The sequence below is a fragment of the Physeter macrocephalus genome, chromosome 6 (genome assembly GCF_002837175.3).
Source record: "Physeter macrocephalus isolate SW-GA chromosome 6, ASM283717v5, whole genome shotgun sequence".
In the NCBI taxonomy this organism is placed as follows: domain Eukaryota; kingdom Metazoa; phylum Chordata; class Mammalia; order Artiodactyla; family Physeteridae; genus Physeter; species Physeter macrocephalus.
Window position 1 is genome coordinate 27,339,571 of NC_041219.1, and position 18,524 is coordinate 27,358,094.

General features: G+C 41.8%; 1 protein-coding gene and 1 long non-coding RNA gene across 3 annotated transcripts in view; one reads left to right on the plus strand and one right to left on the minus strand.

The window, feature by feature from the left end:
• LOC129392157 (uncharacterized) overlaps positions 1-1,230 on the minus strand; it is a 43,346-nt gene extending 42,116 nt beyond the window's left edge. The window contains exon 1 of the long non-coding RNA XR_008617515.1: positions 1,187-1,230. This is a non-coding gene — a long non-coding RNA (uncharacterized lncRNA). The remainder of the gene's footprint in view (positions 1-1,186) is intronic.
• Positions 1,231-2,014: 784 nt separating this feature from the next.
• On the plus strand, positions 2,015-18,066 carry NUDT4 (nudix hydrolase 4). 2 transcript variants are annotated; one of them, XM_007104151.3, is made up of 5 exons: positions 2,015-2,145; positions 12,121-12,231; positions 13,013-13,057; positions 14,867-14,954; positions 15,247-18,066. In XM_007104151.3, exons 1-5 carry the CDS (start codon positions 2,047-2,049, stop codon positions 15,447-15,449), a joined length of 546 nt encoding a protein of 181 aa, XP_007104213.1. In that variant the 5' UTR covers positions 2,015-2,046; the 3' UTR covers positions 15,450-18,066. The 2 variants fall into 2 exon arrangements, with proteins under 2 accessions (XP_007104213.1, XP_023983099.1); XM_024127331.3 differs by having other exon boundaries at positions 14,870-14,954; positions 15,247-17,510.
• The last annotated feature ends 458 nt before the right edge of the window (positions 18,067-18,524 follow it).

Sequence of the window (18,524 nt, forward strand, 5' to 3'; positions counted from 1 at the left end):
CATGTGGGATCCTCCCGGACCGGGGCACGAACCCGTGTCCCCTGCATCAGCAGGCGGACTCTCAACCACTGCGCCACCAGGGAAGCCCAAAAATCTCATTTCTTAAATCACTTATTCAACATTAAGTCATTGTACAAACTTGCACCTGCTAGGCTCTGAGGGCAAGAAGATGAGTTAGATTCAACAGTCCTTAACCTAAAGGAGGTCAGAGCCTAGAAAAAGAAGACCAATGCCCACTTTGACCTCTCCAAGGGTCCCCAGGCTCTGAACGGTCAGCCCTCACAGTTCCCTGGGCCAGAGATGGAACCCACCTCCCCACACCCGTGGTGCAGGCACACTGGCCTTTTTCTTTCATTTCTACAAACTCTCCTCACTCCCTCCCCCTCTGGACTTTGCATAAGTCCCAGTTCCCCCAGCCTTAAAACTTCACCAGGTTCCCAGTCTACTTAGCTCCTCCTCCTCCAACCTCAGCTCCTGCCCTGCTGCCTTCTCTGACCTGCAGATATGGTCAAATCTCCCCATAAAACCCTCTACCACATGAGACCTTGTCACATTTGTACTTTTACCTGTACTTGTGTGATTGACTGTCTGCTCTCAGGTGCCTACGTTCCTGGCACGGTCCTGGCACGGCAGGGGCTGGTTTTAGATGCCAGCGCCTGGCACTCAGTAAGCCCTCCAGGAATGAAGACTGAACTGTCAAATGGGGCTGGACCTAAGCGGCCCGGGCTCTGTGGACAGGACAGGATGGAGGGGGTGAGGGGCTCCCCTGAGCTTCCTTACCACCTTCCTTAACAGTAAGACAGGCCTCCTGGCTCCCATCTTGGCGCTTGCATGCAAACGTAAAAATTAATTGTCCCAAGTCCCCGAGAGACTGTACGCCCCTAGAGAGCAGACATTCCACTCTATTTAGCGTTGTGACCCCAGCACCTGGCTGTGCCTGTTAACTCAGCATGAGATACACTTAGGAGATATTAGCCATTGCCGGCATTAATGATGCATTATGGAGGGTGGGACAAAGTGAGAGAGGTTATCCAGGGTTTCAAACAAACGTTTAAGCTTGAGTTGACTCTTGAGAGAATACAAGCGACGCTACCCCCAACCAAAGACTGAAAAACAAAAAGGAAATCTGCCTTCTCCCTTCCCCTGCAAAACAAAAACAGTAAAACCTCTTAACCAACGTCTTCACCTTTCCAGGCCTCCACTCTCTTCTGTCCCCGCACTTGACGGGCGCTCTCTGGACGTGTACACAGTCACTGCGGAGACTGCCATCGCGGCAACGCCGCCAGGCATTTTCTGACCAGGGAGCGACTTTTCTGAGGAGATATGTGGTTAGACCCCCTCTCGCGGAGAGGCTATTTAAGACCCTCACAGGGAAAATAAAGGGATTTATAAACAGGGAGGTAAGGGTCTTTGCTTCTGTCCCTTCGCTGGCATTTTGGAGCCCGGTCCTCCCACGCCGAGCTGAAGCTCTAGCCCCCCAGCCCCGCCAAAATCTAGCAGCCTGAAGGCCGAAGCCCCGTCCCCGCCGCCCCTCCCCCGCCGCAGCGGCCTCGGCACGCAGGCGCGGAGGCGCGCGCAGGGCGGCGCGCCTGGGGGCGGGGCGTGCGCGGTCCCCTTAAATACGGCGGAGGGGGCGGTGCGAAGCTGCCGCGGTGCTGTTGCCCAGTCGGCGCCAGTTCCTGCTACTGTCTCCTCGTGGCGCGGTCCTCGAGCCTCGCTCTTTCTCCGGCGGCGGCGGCGGCGGCTGCAGCAGCAGGAGAGAGCGGAGGCGAGCGGGCGGCGGGCTCCATGGAGAGCGGCGGACGCCCGGGCAGAGGCGGCGCTTCCTCCCTGGCACCCGGGCTCCAGTGACCGGCGCTCGCGCCCTGCACCGCGTCGGAACGGCCGCCGGCTCCGGGACTGACCCGGCCTCGCTGCCCTTCCCCGCGCCGCCGCCTTGCCTTCTTGCTCCCCGACTCGCCCTCGCCCCCACTCCCCGGCTGGGTGGCGGCGGCCAGGCCCCCGCGGCGGCGGCCGGAGCAGCAGCGGCAGCAAGAGCCCGCCTCTATGATGAAGTTCAAGCCCAACCAGACGCGGACCTATGACCGCGAGGGCTTCAAGAAGCGGGCTGCGTGCCTGTGCTTCCGGAGCGAGCAGGAGGACGAGGTGAGGGCGGTCGGCGCGCTCGGTGCCCTCCTCGGGGGCGCCGGGGCGGGGTTGGGGTGGGTGTTTGGGCTGGCCGGAGTAGGAGGGTCCTTGCCCTTCCCTTTCTGCATCCCCTTCCCAGCCGATCCTCCGTCTGGCCTCAGGGCTGGAAGGGATTAGCCCACTCCCTCCTTCTCTCCCGCCCTCCCTCCCTCCTTCCTTCCTTTCTCTGGGTTGATTGTGGAAACAAAGGGGCTCGCCCAGCCCTATGCTCTCCCACTGGGTCGTGGTTAGGACAGGAGGCCGAGACGCCTCCTGGACCCCGGAAAGGTCCCGGACCGTTTAGGTCCCTCCTAGGGGGAGTTACCACTTTAACCTGCGAACTGAGCGTGAAGCGAGATAAAACCATGAGTTGTAACACAGAGGGTAGCAATGGCGTGAGTGTTGCAGTCCAAGCCCTTCTGCCTCTGTTACATTTTCCTCCCCTGTTACAGCAGTTTGCGGTTTCAGATGAACGTAGGCATGATTATGGAATATCCAGTCCCCGTGCTTTAAAATAAAAACTCATTCGATCTAGTTCTGTCATTTCCACTTTCAAGTGGATCCTTTAACTTACAAGCACTTGGCATGTTTATACTTGATTTTTTTTTTTTAAACAAGGCCTACTCTTGGAAAGTTTTCTGGCTATAGAATGATGGGTAGTGAAATATGTGGAGTCACACCAGAAGGGAGAAGATGGACTAGAGTTGGGCAAAGTTGCCATTTTCAGACAGTAATCTCTAGCTCTCTGAATATTTATCAGGGCTTCTTTGCTATGTTTGGCTTGACGTCTGGATAGAAGCAGTCTTGCTCTAAGAGGATGCAGCAGTCAGTCTTCCGTAATTCACCCATCAGCATTGGGTTGATAGGCCGTTGAGGTTTTCCTGGAGAACAGTTTTTATTTGTTTGTTACATTTATTTAATTTTAAAATGGTTCACTGCTTTAAATTTCCATAGAGCAATAATAGGCTATTGGTAGCCGATGAAAATCTTTTAGCATTGCCACTTCTAAAATGGTTAGACAGGGAAAGCATTAACATTCTGAGTTCTACTTCCATAACCAATTATGTCCAATAAAATTACAGGCTAAAGCTGGAGACGGGAATTTAATGGCTTCCTTATTGCCAGTGCCTGTAGTTAGGGTGAGTATGACATAGCGTACTCTCAGTGGCTTAGTTGTTCTTACTATGCTAACAAAGATCAAAGTGCCTCAGAATGGTGCTCTTCAAACTCTTGTCTTGCCTTTATTTTTTGCAAAGAAACCAAGCCCTTTAGTGCTGATCTGGTGCTCATTTGGGGGTCTCTAAGTGGTTAAACTTAAATTCCAAAGGAGTTTTCAAGGGAAATTGGTGTCTTTGAACTGGGCCTATTTAGGAGAGCCAGAAAGTAGAGAGGGAAAGGTTTTTAGCATTTACAAAGTCAACAAGCTTTAAGTGCATTCTGTTAAAAAGATTAGAAGGTCCTTGACGGAAGGACCATGTTAGGACAAAGCAAACTTTGAATATAAAATAATACAGTAGCCAGAAGTGATCAAGATAGGTCAAGAATCTTACCTGATTGGCTCCCTATTGTGTAATTATTTTCTTAGTTTGGTGCTTACTAGTGCTGGGCACTACCTGAAGACCTTTAAGTTTGTTACATTTAATCCTCTTAGTGCAGGTTTATAGGTGAGGAGACAGTTGCAGAGCATAAGTACTTTGCCCGAAATGACGTAATTAGGAAGTGGTAGAGTCGGAATTCAGCATCGGGTCCCTACTCCTGATGCTGGGCTCTTAGCGCAGGGCTCAGCCCCTAGCGACTGGGCACACGAGATTTGCTTGAATGAGTGAGATTTTGTGAGGCTGAGCTTGGAAGACTTTGCGAAAGTAGTGACTTTGAAGTCTTGCCATAACGTGAACTTGGAATTCAGGCTTTGTAAAAACAAAAGTTCCCATGGGAAGATATGGGAAGTGGGAGGAAGTTGAAATGATCTGTATTGTGTGAATGGTAAAGCAAAGTCTGAGGAGAGCTTCAGAAGTTAACCTTAGCAAATAAATGAGTTGTTTTTGTGCTTTGAAATTGTTTCTACTGTAATAAATGCTAAATTCCTAGCCTCTGGTCGACTCAAGAGACCAGTGCCATTATAAAATGAAATAGAGCAAGATTTGGAGAATTTAGTAGATAAGTTCATTGCATAAAACTTTGACAACCTGGAGGTTGTGAAACCAAGTGAATCGGTTTGTTAGAGAATATGCTCTGAGGGAAGGCTCTGGAATTCTCTAAATAATGCACAGCCAACTTTAATGTCTGGTTTAGATCTTAAAGATCTTCATTTCTGTAGTTGTGTTTATAGAATGTAAGTTGAAATAAAATAGTAATTGCCATTTGACCCTAAAAAGCTATGCAGTGTTCTAGTCTGGCTGTCTGTACTGAAGGGGTTCTCAGTAGACCTTACTTTAGAATAGGTTATTGTAGGAAGGAAAGATGTTCTAACAGCAGGAGTCTTTATTCTTTTGGGTGTGGTTTTATGTATTTTCCCATTGTATCTCTTTCTGCCCTGTGAGCTAAATAATAAGCATTAGCATTTGTATAGGAAGAAATTAGGCAGCAGAAGTAACTTGTCCCGAGGTCACAGAAGCTGGCAGATCATTTTGAGCCCCTTTATTTCTAAACCTCATGTTCACTTGATCCTCTCTCCAGCTAGTTATTTCTGTGGGGAACCACCCTTACTTTTGACAGTTGGGCTTCCAGTCAAGGCAACAAGTAAGTTCCATAGAGTAGCTGGGATACTCTGCTTGTGCAGTGAAAGTGGACAATACATTCACAAAAGGTACCCCGAAATGGATTCCATTGAACATATTTTCATATATGATAGTTGAAACAGGGATGCAAAGATGAAAAGTGTCACCTCGTAAGGAACATGCTCTACAGTAGGAGGTTAGACAAATGACTGATAAAAAGGAAATAAAATAAGGTTAAAAGTACCATTGGGTACTCCAGGGTTAAGATTCAACGTGAGTCATTTGGAGTTGGATTTCAGTGAGTGGGAAAGGAAGAACCAACCATCACAAACAGAGCAAGACTTGGGGCTGTGGTCTAGTTAAGCTGCAGCTTAGGATAGCATAGAACAAATAATGGCTGAAAAACAAAGAGCACCTTAAATGTAAGGTTAAGGAGTTGCTAGGCAAGAAAGGAACTCTTACTTTTGAACAAGGAATATTTCGATTTTAGATGTATTCAAGTTTGAGAATGATCTGGCAGCAAAATAGGCTAGAATTCTAAAGAGAGAAATAGAAATGACTTGATCCTGGGTGGAATCCAGGCACAGTTGCAAGTGGGAAACATAGACAAAGAGTCTTAAGAACTTCCATTTGGACTTTTTGTTCCAATTAACTTTTAAGCTCCCTGAGCCAGGGGCTGCATTCTACAGATAGTAGAATCTCAATGCAGAATGTATGTTCCCAAAATGTCTGCATTCTACAAAATCATGCACTAAAACTAAGACTTGCTGGAAAGAGTAGAGTCTCAAAACCTACGGAACTCTAAAACCAGAGCTCTCATAAACAAAAACTAAGTAATATTAATTCTTCTCTCTACTAGCATTTTAACCCCTAGGATCAACAGTCCTTTTCAGACATATATTCTGGGACTCTTACTTCCTCAGAGATTTAAGTCCTTGAAGATGCTTCAAATGGAAACCACTTTCATCAGAATTAACTATCCAAAGGTAGCCTTTTCTAAATCCAGGGAAATGTCACCAGCCCTCTTCATCCGAGCCCGCAGCTCTCCCAGAATTAGAGAAGGGCTACTTCGCCTACTCAGCCAGCCACTTCCTTCAAGGGAAGGCACTTCTGTATGATTCGCATCTGGTTTTATTCTTGTGATTTTGGTATATCGCCAAGGCTTTCTCTAATTTTGTAAAAGTTTATTTACCTCATCACTTCAAAACATTAACATGCTAGGAGAAAAAGTCATGGTGAACCCAACTTACCATTATCTACCAATCCATATAATCTAATTTGGGTTAAACACAATGCGCTGTGGGTGGATATAATAACTATTGTTGTAACTTACTATCTTTTAAAATGTGTATGTGTGTAGTAGGTGTTCCTAATATGCTGCGGGCCTAATTTTGGCTAAATGCCTATGAAACAGTTAAGTATGGTAGAGCTAGTTTTAACCATTCATGCTATCCTTATTCACGATAATGTGGGAAGAAAGAACAACAACCCCAAAACAGCTTCTAAATAGCTACAATTCACAAAATAAAATTCTTCATTCTTAGATTTAGGGATCACTTGAGGGGTTCTCTGGATAGCTTTGTTTTTTCTAGGAAAGAAGCAGTAGTTTGTAGTGACTAGTTGTTCGCGGCGGCAGGCCATGACCCAGAGCGGTTCTAAGGGTAAAAACTGAAACACGAAGGACAATTTGGGGCCCCTTGGTGTAGGGAACTAATAATCCCATGTACCTCCGGCCTCTGAGGGCATGACTGCATTATATAGACGTTGAACAGCGTTTTCTAGTTTACACGCTTTTACACATCCCCAGTGAGGAGGACTTGGGCAATATAGAGTATAGAATCTATATTATAGGTTATTCCAATTCACAGACAAAGCTTTGTCCAGCAAGACTCAGGACTGGTTCCAAGTGGACCACTATCACTATACTGTTGCTACTAAAAGTGAGGAATACTTCTGTTCCAAATCTTAAAACATTAGGTATCTTGGACTTCCCTGGTGGTCCAGTGGTTAAGAATCCACCTGCCAGGGCTTCCCTGGTGGCGCAGTGGTTGAGAGTCCACCTGCCGATGCAGGGGACGCGGGTTCGTGTCCCAGTCTGGGAAGATCCCACATGCCGCGGAGCGGCTGGGCCCGTGAGCCATGGCCGCTGAGCCTGCGCATCCGGAGCCTGTGCTCCGCAACGGGAGAGGCCACGGCAGTGAGAGGCCCTCATACCGGAAAAAACAAAAACAAAAACAAAAAAACAAGAATCCGCCTGCCAATACAGGGGACACAGGTTCGAGCCCTGGTCCGGGAAGATCCCACATGCCGCAGAGCAACTAAGCCCGTGCGCCACAACTACTGAGCCTGTGCTCTAGAGCCCGCGTGCCATAACTACTGAGCCTGCGCTCTAAAGCCCGTGCTCTGCAACAAGAGAAGCCGCCGCAATGAGAAGCCTGAGCGCCACAACAAAGAGTAGCCCCCTAGCCCCCGCTCGACACAACTAAAGAAAGATCACGTGCAGCAACGAAGACCCAACGCAGCCATAAATTAATTAATGAATTAATTAATTTTAAAAATTAGGTATCTAAGAAAAAGACAAATGTGAGAAATGACTTCTCAACAATGCCAGGTGAATAGTGTTTTATTCTGATAATTGCCCAGTACATGAAGAGGGATAAGGTCTGATAGTGTAGTAGGAGGAATGCTGATATGAAGGTGGTCAGGTTGAATCAGGGGAAGAAGTGTCTTCACTTTTCACCACTCTAATGCCATTGGCTTTGGGGTTTGAGTGTGATTCAAGTCGAACGCTGCAACTTGGTGGGTGGACTAGCCTCCTTTTTATAAATCTTTCCTTTGGTCTCAGCTCTGGCTTATCTGGAAAGTTAAAGTGTCTACTTTCATCTTTGTCATCTTGTCACTAATGTGGTGACAGACTGTCAACTTGTTGGGTGTATAAAATCTTATATGCCTAGAAAAGTAGTTGAAAGGGAATTTAAAACCTGTGAATGACCATGTATGGATCTGTCAGCTGTTGATGTATCCTCTTACTGAATAAGCTTTTGTATCTTTTGTTACTTCAATAATACCTTTCTTCTTTTTTTTTTAAGCATTGGTCATTTCCTTAATAAATAACAGTAATATATAAGTATAAATATATTCATATCCATATATATGTTTAGTGGCAAATGTCAGTAGACTTACTTCATAGCAACTGCTCTGTACCCTCATTCCTTTTGTCTTTTACACCTTATCCCCACTCCCTTCACTCTCTCTCACTTCCTTACAGTGTAGATTGTTTTAACCTCCAGCAAATTTCACCACTTTCTCTCAGATTTTGCATCACAGATGTCTAAGAGTCAACCTAGGATTTTGGAGCCTGTAAAATTATGGATTCTTTTTGGTAGTCTGAGGGAAGAAAGGAGAAGTTTGTAAAGGTTAATGCAACCATAGAATTTAAAAATTGTGATAAGCATTATTTTGAGACAAAGTATAGATGGAAGTGGATAGTCTGAGAACCGTTTTCTCTAGAAGTTTTTGTTTGTTTTTAGTAACACCATTCTTAGAGCATTAGTTAGCATGCTAAAGCTACATTATAGATCTAGTACATTGGGGATGTTATAGAATGTTTAGATGGCTTTGCAGGGGGTGAGAGGGAGATATTGAATAATAATGCTTTGTGATATGCTTCTATAGGTTTCGATTCTTCCAATGTGTAGAAGGGGTTTTAATTGTCCTTGTTTCTGCTTATGGTGTTCAGATTTGTTTCTTCTACCCTGGCAGACCTCTGCCATAATTCTGTTTACTCTTGTCTATGGAGTATATCTCTCAGTTCTTGCTCTTTCTTAATCACCATCCTCCCCGCCCCCCCCCCACCCCCTATGTAGCCTTGACCTCATTTGAACTCCAAATAAAGTACTCAGGACGAGTAGGCAAGTACTTAATAACATACTGGTTTCCAAATCTGTACCATCAGCAAAGGCTCATTATCAGATTTCTTAAGTTAGTTGTTTAGATGCTGATCATCTAAACATTTAGATGGTATACCTTAGGTATTACTTATTTTAAATTGACCATTTTTTGAAAAGATACATTTGAAATTAATGGTTTAATCAAATTTAACCACTTTGGAATGTCAAGAGACTCTTGCAGCATCATAAGTTCTTGATTTCAGCTAAATCATGGAAGAGAAGCTTAGTCATATGATAATGATATCCTGTAGATAAAGATTTGGTTTTAAATCGGAAGCTTAAGTGTTAGTTCAAAAACAGGCACAGACTGTACTAATTGTTTTTCAACATTATTAACCTTATGTAATTTAGTTCTTAAAGACTGTCTTGGTCAAATAGGAACATAATAGTCATTGACCTAGATATATGACACTGAATTTCATTTTTTCAGAACTCAAACATTATAAATATTGATGGTTTTGAAACTCCCTATTTACTAAATGAAGATGTACTTTTCTGGTGGCTAGCCACCTGCACTGTCCTGTTCCATTATGAAGGTAATCAAGGAGGTTGCTTAGAGAGCATAGCATTGTGTAGTAAGAATTTTGTTCAGATAATAGAAACCAGATTATCCCTAACTCACGCCTAGTAACCAGATAGAGGCTTCCAACTCTGTGGTCAGGACTGGTGGTTACCATTTACTTTTCCCTTGATGTAAGATATAACACTTTGGTACCTTAAACATTTTTGTTTTAACTTAAAAACTTACATTCATTTGCCTGTCTTGATATACTGTCAAAGTCTTTGAATACCATAGATTCTTGGCAAGTCTCGTTTTTGAATAAAATACAAAGGTGAAATCTGATTTGCAGTTCACTTTGTACAGAGTAGGATTTTAACTTTCTGGATTTTTAAAATTTCCTTCTTTTAGTGTTTTTTTAGTTTCTCATCCATACTTAATTTGATAGCAATTTTTTTAAAATTTATTTATTTTTGGCTGTGTTGGGTCTTCGTTGCTGCACGCGGGCTTTCTCTAGTTTCAGCAAGCGAGGGCTACTCTGCGTGCTGTGTGCGGGCTTCTCGTAGCGGTAGCTTCTCTTGTTGCGGAGCATGGGCTCTAGGTGTGCAGGCTTCAGTAGTTGTGGCTTGCGGGCTTCAGTAGTTGTGGCACGCGGGCTCAGTAGTTGTGGCTCACAGACTTAGTTGCTCCGTGGCATGTGGGATCTTCCCAGACCAGGGCTCGAACCCATGTCCCCTGCATTGGCAGGCAGATTCTTAACCACTGCGTCACTAGGGAAGTCCTTGATAGCAATTTTTAATAACATATTTTAAATGAATCTTTGCAGCGAACCCAGTTCCCCTGCATCGGCAGGTGGACGCGCAACCACTGTGCCACCAGGGAAGCCCCCAGACCCTTTTTTTGATAATTCCTTCCTGCTGTCATTTATCGTTAACTCTCAGTAATTATAAAAACAAGTACAACTGGCAAAATTTGGGGAGCAAGCTTATCTTTTTTATTTATTTATTTATTTATTTATTTTTTGCTGGGTTGGGTCTTCATTGCGCTCAGGCTTTCTCTAGTTATGGAGAGCAGGAGCTACACTTTGTTGCTGTGTGCTGGCTTCTCATTGCAGTGGCTTCTCTTGTTGCAGAGCACGGGCTCTAGGCACACAGGCTTCAGTAGCTGTGGCTTGTGGGCCCAGTAGTTATGGCTCGCGGCCTCTAGAGCACAGACTCAGTATTTGTGGCACACGGGCTTAGTTGCTCTGCGGTATGTGGGATCTTCCCGGACTGGGATCGAACCCATGTCCCTTGCATTGGCAAGTGGATTCTTAACCACTGCGCCACCAGGGACGTCCCAACAAGCTTGTCTTGATAGGCTAATTCAACTCAATTGGTGGGAAAGCAGAAGAGCTAGTAATGGCCAACAGTGAGTATTTAGTCTAGGATCTAAAGCATTTAATACTCACTAACAATCAACAATCTTGAAAGGATAGTTACTTCTTTTTACAGAGGATGACACTGGTACCCATCACCATGTGCATCAAAGAATGAAACACATCTTGTTTATGATTAGTAGAGTTATAAACATCTTCAGGTTGAAACCTGTGCTTTCTAGTTCTTGCTAGATTTGTTTACTCTGGCTCTTTAGTTTCTAATTTTGATACATAAGCCCTATTTGCTAATACTTAAGAAAGCTTAAATTTAAGGCCGTCTTACATTTTACTTTACCAAAATTGCTATATTTAGACTTGGTGGTTCCCTCAATGTCAGCCATTAGTACTTTAGCTAAGGCTTTATCAACTGTTGTGTTAATTTATAGTGCTTTCTCTGGACTTGCCACTGTTCCGCCAGTTATATACTTGGAGGAGTGATGCTGGTAGGAGCAGTAGAGTCCTATTCAGATCAAGAATGAGAGAAATGGAGCTCAGATCACTGGAGCATTAGTTGATCCACTGCTCTGTGGTGATGGTGTGTCCATAGGCAAAGGTGTGCTGCTTTTTTTTCAAGTTGAGGAGGGATTGTGCACCTGAACGGGTGTTCCCTCATCTTCCAACCCTGTTTTAGAGGTTTGGGGGAAAGGTGGGACTTGCTAAACTACTACTGTCAGCCTGGAACTTTCCATTTGGGGAAGGTTGAGTTCTGGCAACTTACTCAAGTAGGTGAATTCTGGGCTGGCTGTGAACTCCTGAGGGCCGTCCGTTCCTCTGGCAGTAGGGAGGAAGCTGGGCAGACAGCTGGCACAGTATCAAAAATCCAGAACCTGCATTGGAGATCAAGCTTTGCTCTCAGTTGATTAATTTCTGGTGAGAATTCTTTGCATTTACTTGAAGGCAATATACTAAGGTAATTTTGCAGACACTTTTGTTCAAGTTGGTCAAGATGTTACCTTCATGAACATTATTTGGTTATTTATCATAGCCTTTCCCCACCCCCCAACTTCGGTGAATTCCAACCTAACCTAGCACACAAATTTTCACTTATAGGATGAATATATATTTCCTGTTTCAGATACCATTAAAAAGTGAACTAATAGGATACTACTCTGTGATAATATAGTGTTTGTTTTTGTTTGTTTGTTTTTTAAGTGTGTGCACATTTCAACCTTAATGCACATTTCAATCTTAATGCTGTTCTTGACCCAGATTTGCAGAGTTTCCTGTAAAGATCAAACAGTGTTTTAGGCTTTGTGTGTCATACAGTTTCTGTTGAAATTGCCCAACTCTGCTGTTGTAGCATGGAAAAATGAATGTGAATGTCCATAGTGCTTCTGGGGCTGGAGTTTATGATTATGGTCCATCTTGCAGGTGCTGTTGGTAAGCAGCAGTCGGTACCCAGATCAATGGATTGTCCCAGGAGGAGGAATGGAGCCAGAGGAGGAGCCTGGCGGTGCTGCCGTGAGGGAGGTTTATGAAGAGGTAAGTAGCACGTTCTGGGTGAGATTCACAAACAAGGCACTTTGCTGCGTACACCGGGGAGAAGGCAAGAAGACAGGCAGATCCCACAGGTGCTGTTTGGTTGTCTAATTCAACATTCTAAAGCATGTGACTACAGCTAGTGCTTTGCTAAGTGGATATTTTTTTCTACCTGGTAAAAATAGACAGTAAGTCTGATTGGTGATCAACATGTAACATGATGGCCTTGCCCCAGAGCAAGGTTTGTATTAACTGAGCAAAAATGCACAGAGACATTCCTCATATGCTACAATTCCTTTTCAAATGAATAAAGAGCCAGTTGCTTTTATTTTACTGGCTTTGTCTTAAAGTTCAGTAAAATAGGGGCACACACGTGCACAGAAGCACACTTGGCCTGCCTGTCTTCTCACACCTGATGAGAGATAGAACTTGCTTTTACTCAGGGGCAAAACAGCATAGATCAAGTGTCATAAAAACTTGAACAGCATTTAGGGCATAGATGAGAAGTGAATGGTAAGGCTGTCATTGGGTGTTGGTGCATAATTGGAAAGGTTTCCTAGAGACGGGTCTTAAGGGATGAGCATCCTCTAGGAGACAGCATGTGCCAGTTTGTTAGTTTGCAGTATGGGTTTGAATGGGGCACACACTGAAGTTCCAGTATCACAGTACTAGGTAAAAGGAACAGGACTGTGCAGTGGAAGTGTAACACGTAGAAAGAAAATAACTTGCATACAAATTTTGTTATGTAGAGGTAAAAATTTTACATTTCATCTTTTTTTAATAGGCTGGAGTCAAAGGAAAATTGGGCAGACTCCTGGGCATATTTGAGGTGAGTTACAAAAGTAATCCTCATCTTGCTGATGATAGAATTAATGATTTCTTCCTTCCTAACAGGCCAGCAGCCTGAACTAGACATTCCTCTAAAACTATCAGTAGGCAAGCAAGTCATAAGGATTAGGAGGGAGGGAAGTAAAAGCTGCTTAACTTTCATATACCATTAATTATATACAGCATTTTTACAGTGGTAATTTGTTTTATATGACAATACAGTGGGGCTGATATAGACAGACTTACCTCTTGGTTCACTGTATACAGTTTAGGTATAGACTTTTTAGGAGGTAATATCCTCAATATCACCTAAGGGCTTAGGTCTCTCATGGATACTGTCTTGAAATGTACCCTTTGCCTTCAGCATGTAACGTTGGGTGATAGACATAATGACTTTATCCTGAAAGGACACCATGAGGATGCAGAACTCAGATACACAGCCTAGATACTAGAAGCATAGAATTTTCTTGTATAATTTGTTATGACTGAAGTCAGAATGGAATTTGTGGAGAGGAAATTTGGAAGTGACAGGTATTCTATGGAAGGTGGGGAGAAATGAGGTCGGGTCATGAGACCCAAGCTGTTCTCAAATATATTTTCATCCAAAATTCAGACCTAGATACATGGTATATCAGACACATTGTGACTTTTTTTTCCCCCAAGATACTATAAGTGTTAGTTTAGTCCTGCTGGTAGGACTATGTAAATACAGTCCTTACAGATTTTAATTTTAAGCCTTTTACAGGGATTCAGAAAAAATTCTGATTGTATAGCACTTGACAGAATTGATGACTTCCAGAATACAGTAATTGTTAAGAATAAAGTTCTTAAGATACTATTCAGAATTTTGCAGAATTCAGCACTTGCTTTACCCAGTTAAATAGCACCATCTCCTGGTTAAACTGGAAAACATATTGCGAGTTTTCTTTCATTCTCAAAGACATAAGACACTGAATGAGTGGATTACTCAGGTGATTTGTGGTAGAAAAAAAAAACAGGGCAATTATCTAAAGTCTTAGACTATAGCAAACAAGGCTAACTTTAATCAAGAGGAAGATGAGCCCCTTCATCTTAAGGCCAACTTGGGTTTAATTTTGAACCTAGACACAAGGCTAGGCAGCAGTTTTAATATGGTTAAAAATTGAGTTTGGGCATATAGGACTAAAATATCAATATAACATTCCAGAAATGGACTATCCTAGGTATTATTCTCAACCTTTGCTGTGCATAGTTCACCTGGAAGCTTTTAAATACTTAGGCCTCCTCTCAGACTCACTGAATCAGTGTCTCTTAAAAAAATTTTCATCCTGGGTGATGAAGTAGATGGTCAAGGTTGAGAGGCCCTGGTCTAGGTTAATAGGGCTGTGCTCTGTATGCATCTTGTGACCCTCTAAGAGGCAGGTTCTAAGGGAACTGGGGCTATTTGCTCTTCTACAGAGGTCCTAAAGGAAGCAGTTTTCATAGTCACAAAAGACTGTTGGGATTAGCCCATAGGAATAGGACCTAGGATAAAGATGACAGGAATGCAGTCTTTTAATATAGATTCCATTCCAATCTTAAGATTTTCTTTATGAAAATTGTCTAACAGACAGCAATCAAAGTGCTAAAAGTTTAGTATTGGGAGCTAATTTCACCATTTTATATGTTTTGTCTCATATAAAGTCACTTTTATCCTGGGTTATATGACTGAGTATACTTGCCTATGTTGGCAAATAGAGTATGCTAATGTATGCCACACTGAATTTTTCACTCGAAAATGTGTATATGGCTAGCTCTTGTAGATTAAAATGCTTTTCTTTTTATATTCAAGCAGAACCAGGACCGAAAGCACAGAACATATGTTTATGTTCTTACTGTCACTGAAATATTAGAAGACTGGGAAGATTCTGTTAATATAGGTAAATTCCCCTTCCTTTTGCTATCTGAATTCTCTTAATTCAAATACTATATATGTGTATTCAGTTTTCATCTTAAATTATTTTGGGTTACTTTTTAGAGAAGATCAATATACATCTCCAAATTTGAATTATCTTAAAATTGTTCCCCAATATATTGTTGTCTAAGCCATTTCCCAAAAAATGGTCATTATTTGTGGAGACAGTTGAGGGGGCATTGTTAATAATGTATAGCTTTTTAAAATTGACCTCATTATTTTTTATTTTTAGTAACCAATTTCATACTGTTTTTTAGGAAGAAAGAGAGAGTGGTTTAAAGTAGAAGATGCCATCAAAGTTCTCCAGTGTCATAAGCCTGTACATGCGGAATACCTGGAAAAACTAAAGTTGGGTTGTTCTCCAACCAATGGAAATTCCACAGTCCCTTCCCTTGCAGATAGTAACACCCTGTTTGTAACTGCTGCACAGACCTCTGGGCTGCCATCTAGTGTAAGATAGAGAGAATTGGAAGGACCTCTTCCACCATGTGCAGTCTCGTGGGCAGAGGCTTTATTATCCTTGGCAAACATCTGAATGACGCTTGCAAACTGTCTGAATTTGCCATGCAGGATTTTCAAACAATCTGCATGTTTTTCAGATGCTTTCAAATCTTCTTAAAAAAAAAAGTGTAAAATATTTTAATAAGCCAAAGCCATGTGGAATTTTTTTTAGATGCCTTAACTGTGCCCCCAGCCCACCCACCTTATTATTTTGGTTGGCATTTTCACAACATTTTTTTTTTTCAGTTTTTTGTCCATTTGATGTCAGTCTGTGGTTTTTGTCAGATCAGCTTATTCATGGGTATATTTTCCCCCTAAATTGTTTTCTCATTCACAGTATTAACATATTCAACAAATCCTTCTGTTTTGGGAATTTACGACAGTAATTCTTGATATTAAAGCAGTCCATCAACCCAAAAACTTGTTTCATAGGATCACAATTTTGATTCATAGATTCCAGATTTGGACTATTTCTATATGGCCCTATTTTCAGGAATTTGTCAACTTCTTTGTCTCAGTTTTCACAACCGGTATTATGTTCCTAACTACCTGATATGGCCAATTCCCCTAAAACTCAATAGTCCTTTAAGACAAAGTTTAACTCTGTAGAGCTGGTGATTGTTAGGCAGGTACCGTAAGCAAAATGCGTGTAGTACATAACATCACGAAAACTGTATTCATGGAATTTGAGTTAGCATGCTCCATTGCCAAGTCCCTTCATCCATAATCTCTCTTTACACAGAATACATGAGAACCATATTTCCCTCAATGTAAATTGCTTTTAAAAACATATTTCCAGTTTTTTAATTTAGTGACATCTCTTCAGTTAAACTTGCTGGTTACCACCTTAAATGCCAGTCACTGCTGACTGCATCACAATTGAGTGAAATGGCCTTCTTGTTCAGCTGTTACAGACCTAGATTGTTAAGGCACCTTAGAACATCTCATCTTTTACAGCTGGTTAGTAGGTACTGTTTATCATATAACTAAATATTGGGGCACTGGAACATACCTGAATTAAGAATTACTTTGTCTTACACTTGTCTTTATATTCACTTAAATCCAAGAATCCCATCTAAAACACATAAATACCTTGTCTGAAACACCTGTACTTCCCTGACCAAGTCAGAAATGAGGTGGGGCAAGTGAAAGATGATTCCATATGTAGACATTAGTTAGCTTCTTGTAAATAATTGTAACTGGTGGAATATAAAGTAGAAAATAAGCATAGTTATACATTTGTTTTATAAATTTTTAACCTTTAAAAATATAATTGCTGCTAAAAATAGAGTGCTGTTACACTTAAGGAAAATTGGTGCCACTGTTTTGAAAATGAGATCTTGTGCCATAAATGCAGCTGAACTAAATATAAATATTAGTTCACAAATTAATGCTGTCAAAGCAATGAGTGAAGTAGAAAAACTTTTAACCAATGATATTTCATTCTAAACTATGTAGTGTGATCAAACATGATCATCCAGAATTTTTATATTTTTCTTTGTACAGAGGTTATGTATTCTGGGTGTTTTTTTAAAAGGAAACATTTTAAATCCCACCGATTGACACTTTATATCAATCTTCAATGGACTAAGTTTTTTTCTCAGTGATCTCTGAAGTTTCTTTAAATTATATACTTAACACAGCAGAGAAACTGGATTGTTTTTGTATATAAGACTGTGTCCACCTGAAATGTTGTCAGAAGTACTGGGCGTGGGGGGGAGGGCTGGGTATCCTGTATATGATATTATTAGAAGTAATAATGCATGAACTTATTTTATAAACCCTTGGACTATGTATTTGACATGTAAAATATGTACAGTATTAATGTCAGCCATTTCTTAAAAGTGAGCCTATAAATATTGTTGTATAATTTTCTTTGGTCAGAAACATTTGGACTAAGTAGTGCCACTGGGTCGGGTTTTCTTCAGTGCCATTTAGCAAACCACCTGTCTTTACTATGCAACTAGCAAAAATTTGTATAATGCATCAGAATATTTCAGTCATCACACTTTAAATTTCACATGAAGGGTTCTTCACTATTCTTTTGGAACCCAGCCTAGCAAAATTAGAGTAAAGGCCCTAAGGAGATTTATTTCTGTTAAGAGAAAAAAGCCTACATTTGCAGACTCAACAGTTGAATCTACTATAGATAACAAATAGTGTCTACTATCTCAACTCTTCAAAGTTTACAGTGTCGGGACTGTCATTTGTGCTTTCTGTGGGGTAGTTGGATAAAATTGGGCAGCTAAAATTTTCAGTTCCGTGTGGCTCCTAAATTTTAAAAAGTTTGTAAATTGATTCACAGACACGAAGTAGCAGCTATCTTGCATGTTTGTTGTTGGGTTTTTGTTCGTTCGTGTGTTTTTTTGTAAACCGGTGAAATTTTCCAACCAGGCACATGCCATTCAATTTTCTGTTGATCACACAGTTGTATAAAGCAGCAAAACTGAAGGGGGAATGATTGTTGTATACACTTTAAATTGCTTTGCATGGTCTCATTTGAGATAATTGGTGTAAGAATCTTGACTTTTTTTATATTTGGAAACATCAAATAAAAATGGGAATGAATTTTTTTTTTAACATACCTTAACACTGTCCAAGTGAAAACTTGTCTGGCATTCCACAGTAACAACTTTACTGTTTTCCCATGGGTGGCCATATAATTATCTCTTAGTAGTAGTTCACTTATACACTTCCCTTTTATGATCCTTACTAGTGGAACTGAGTTAAAAGGAACAGCTCACCAGTAACGTGTTGCCATTACTCTCCTAATGTATGTTTTCCATCTTATTGGACACCAGTCATGCCACTGTGCTTATTTATGGCTAGTCCCCTTTCCTAATGGGGTTTGTGTTATAATTATTTTAACAATTTTCAAGGGCTCTTGGCTTATTCTATGAGTACTTTGCTGTAATATGTTGCAGACACTTTCTACACTACCATCACATTATTATTTTTTTAATATTTATTTATTTTGGTTGCACTGGGTCTTAGTTGCGGTACTCAGTGTCTTCGTTGCCACCTGCAGGATCTT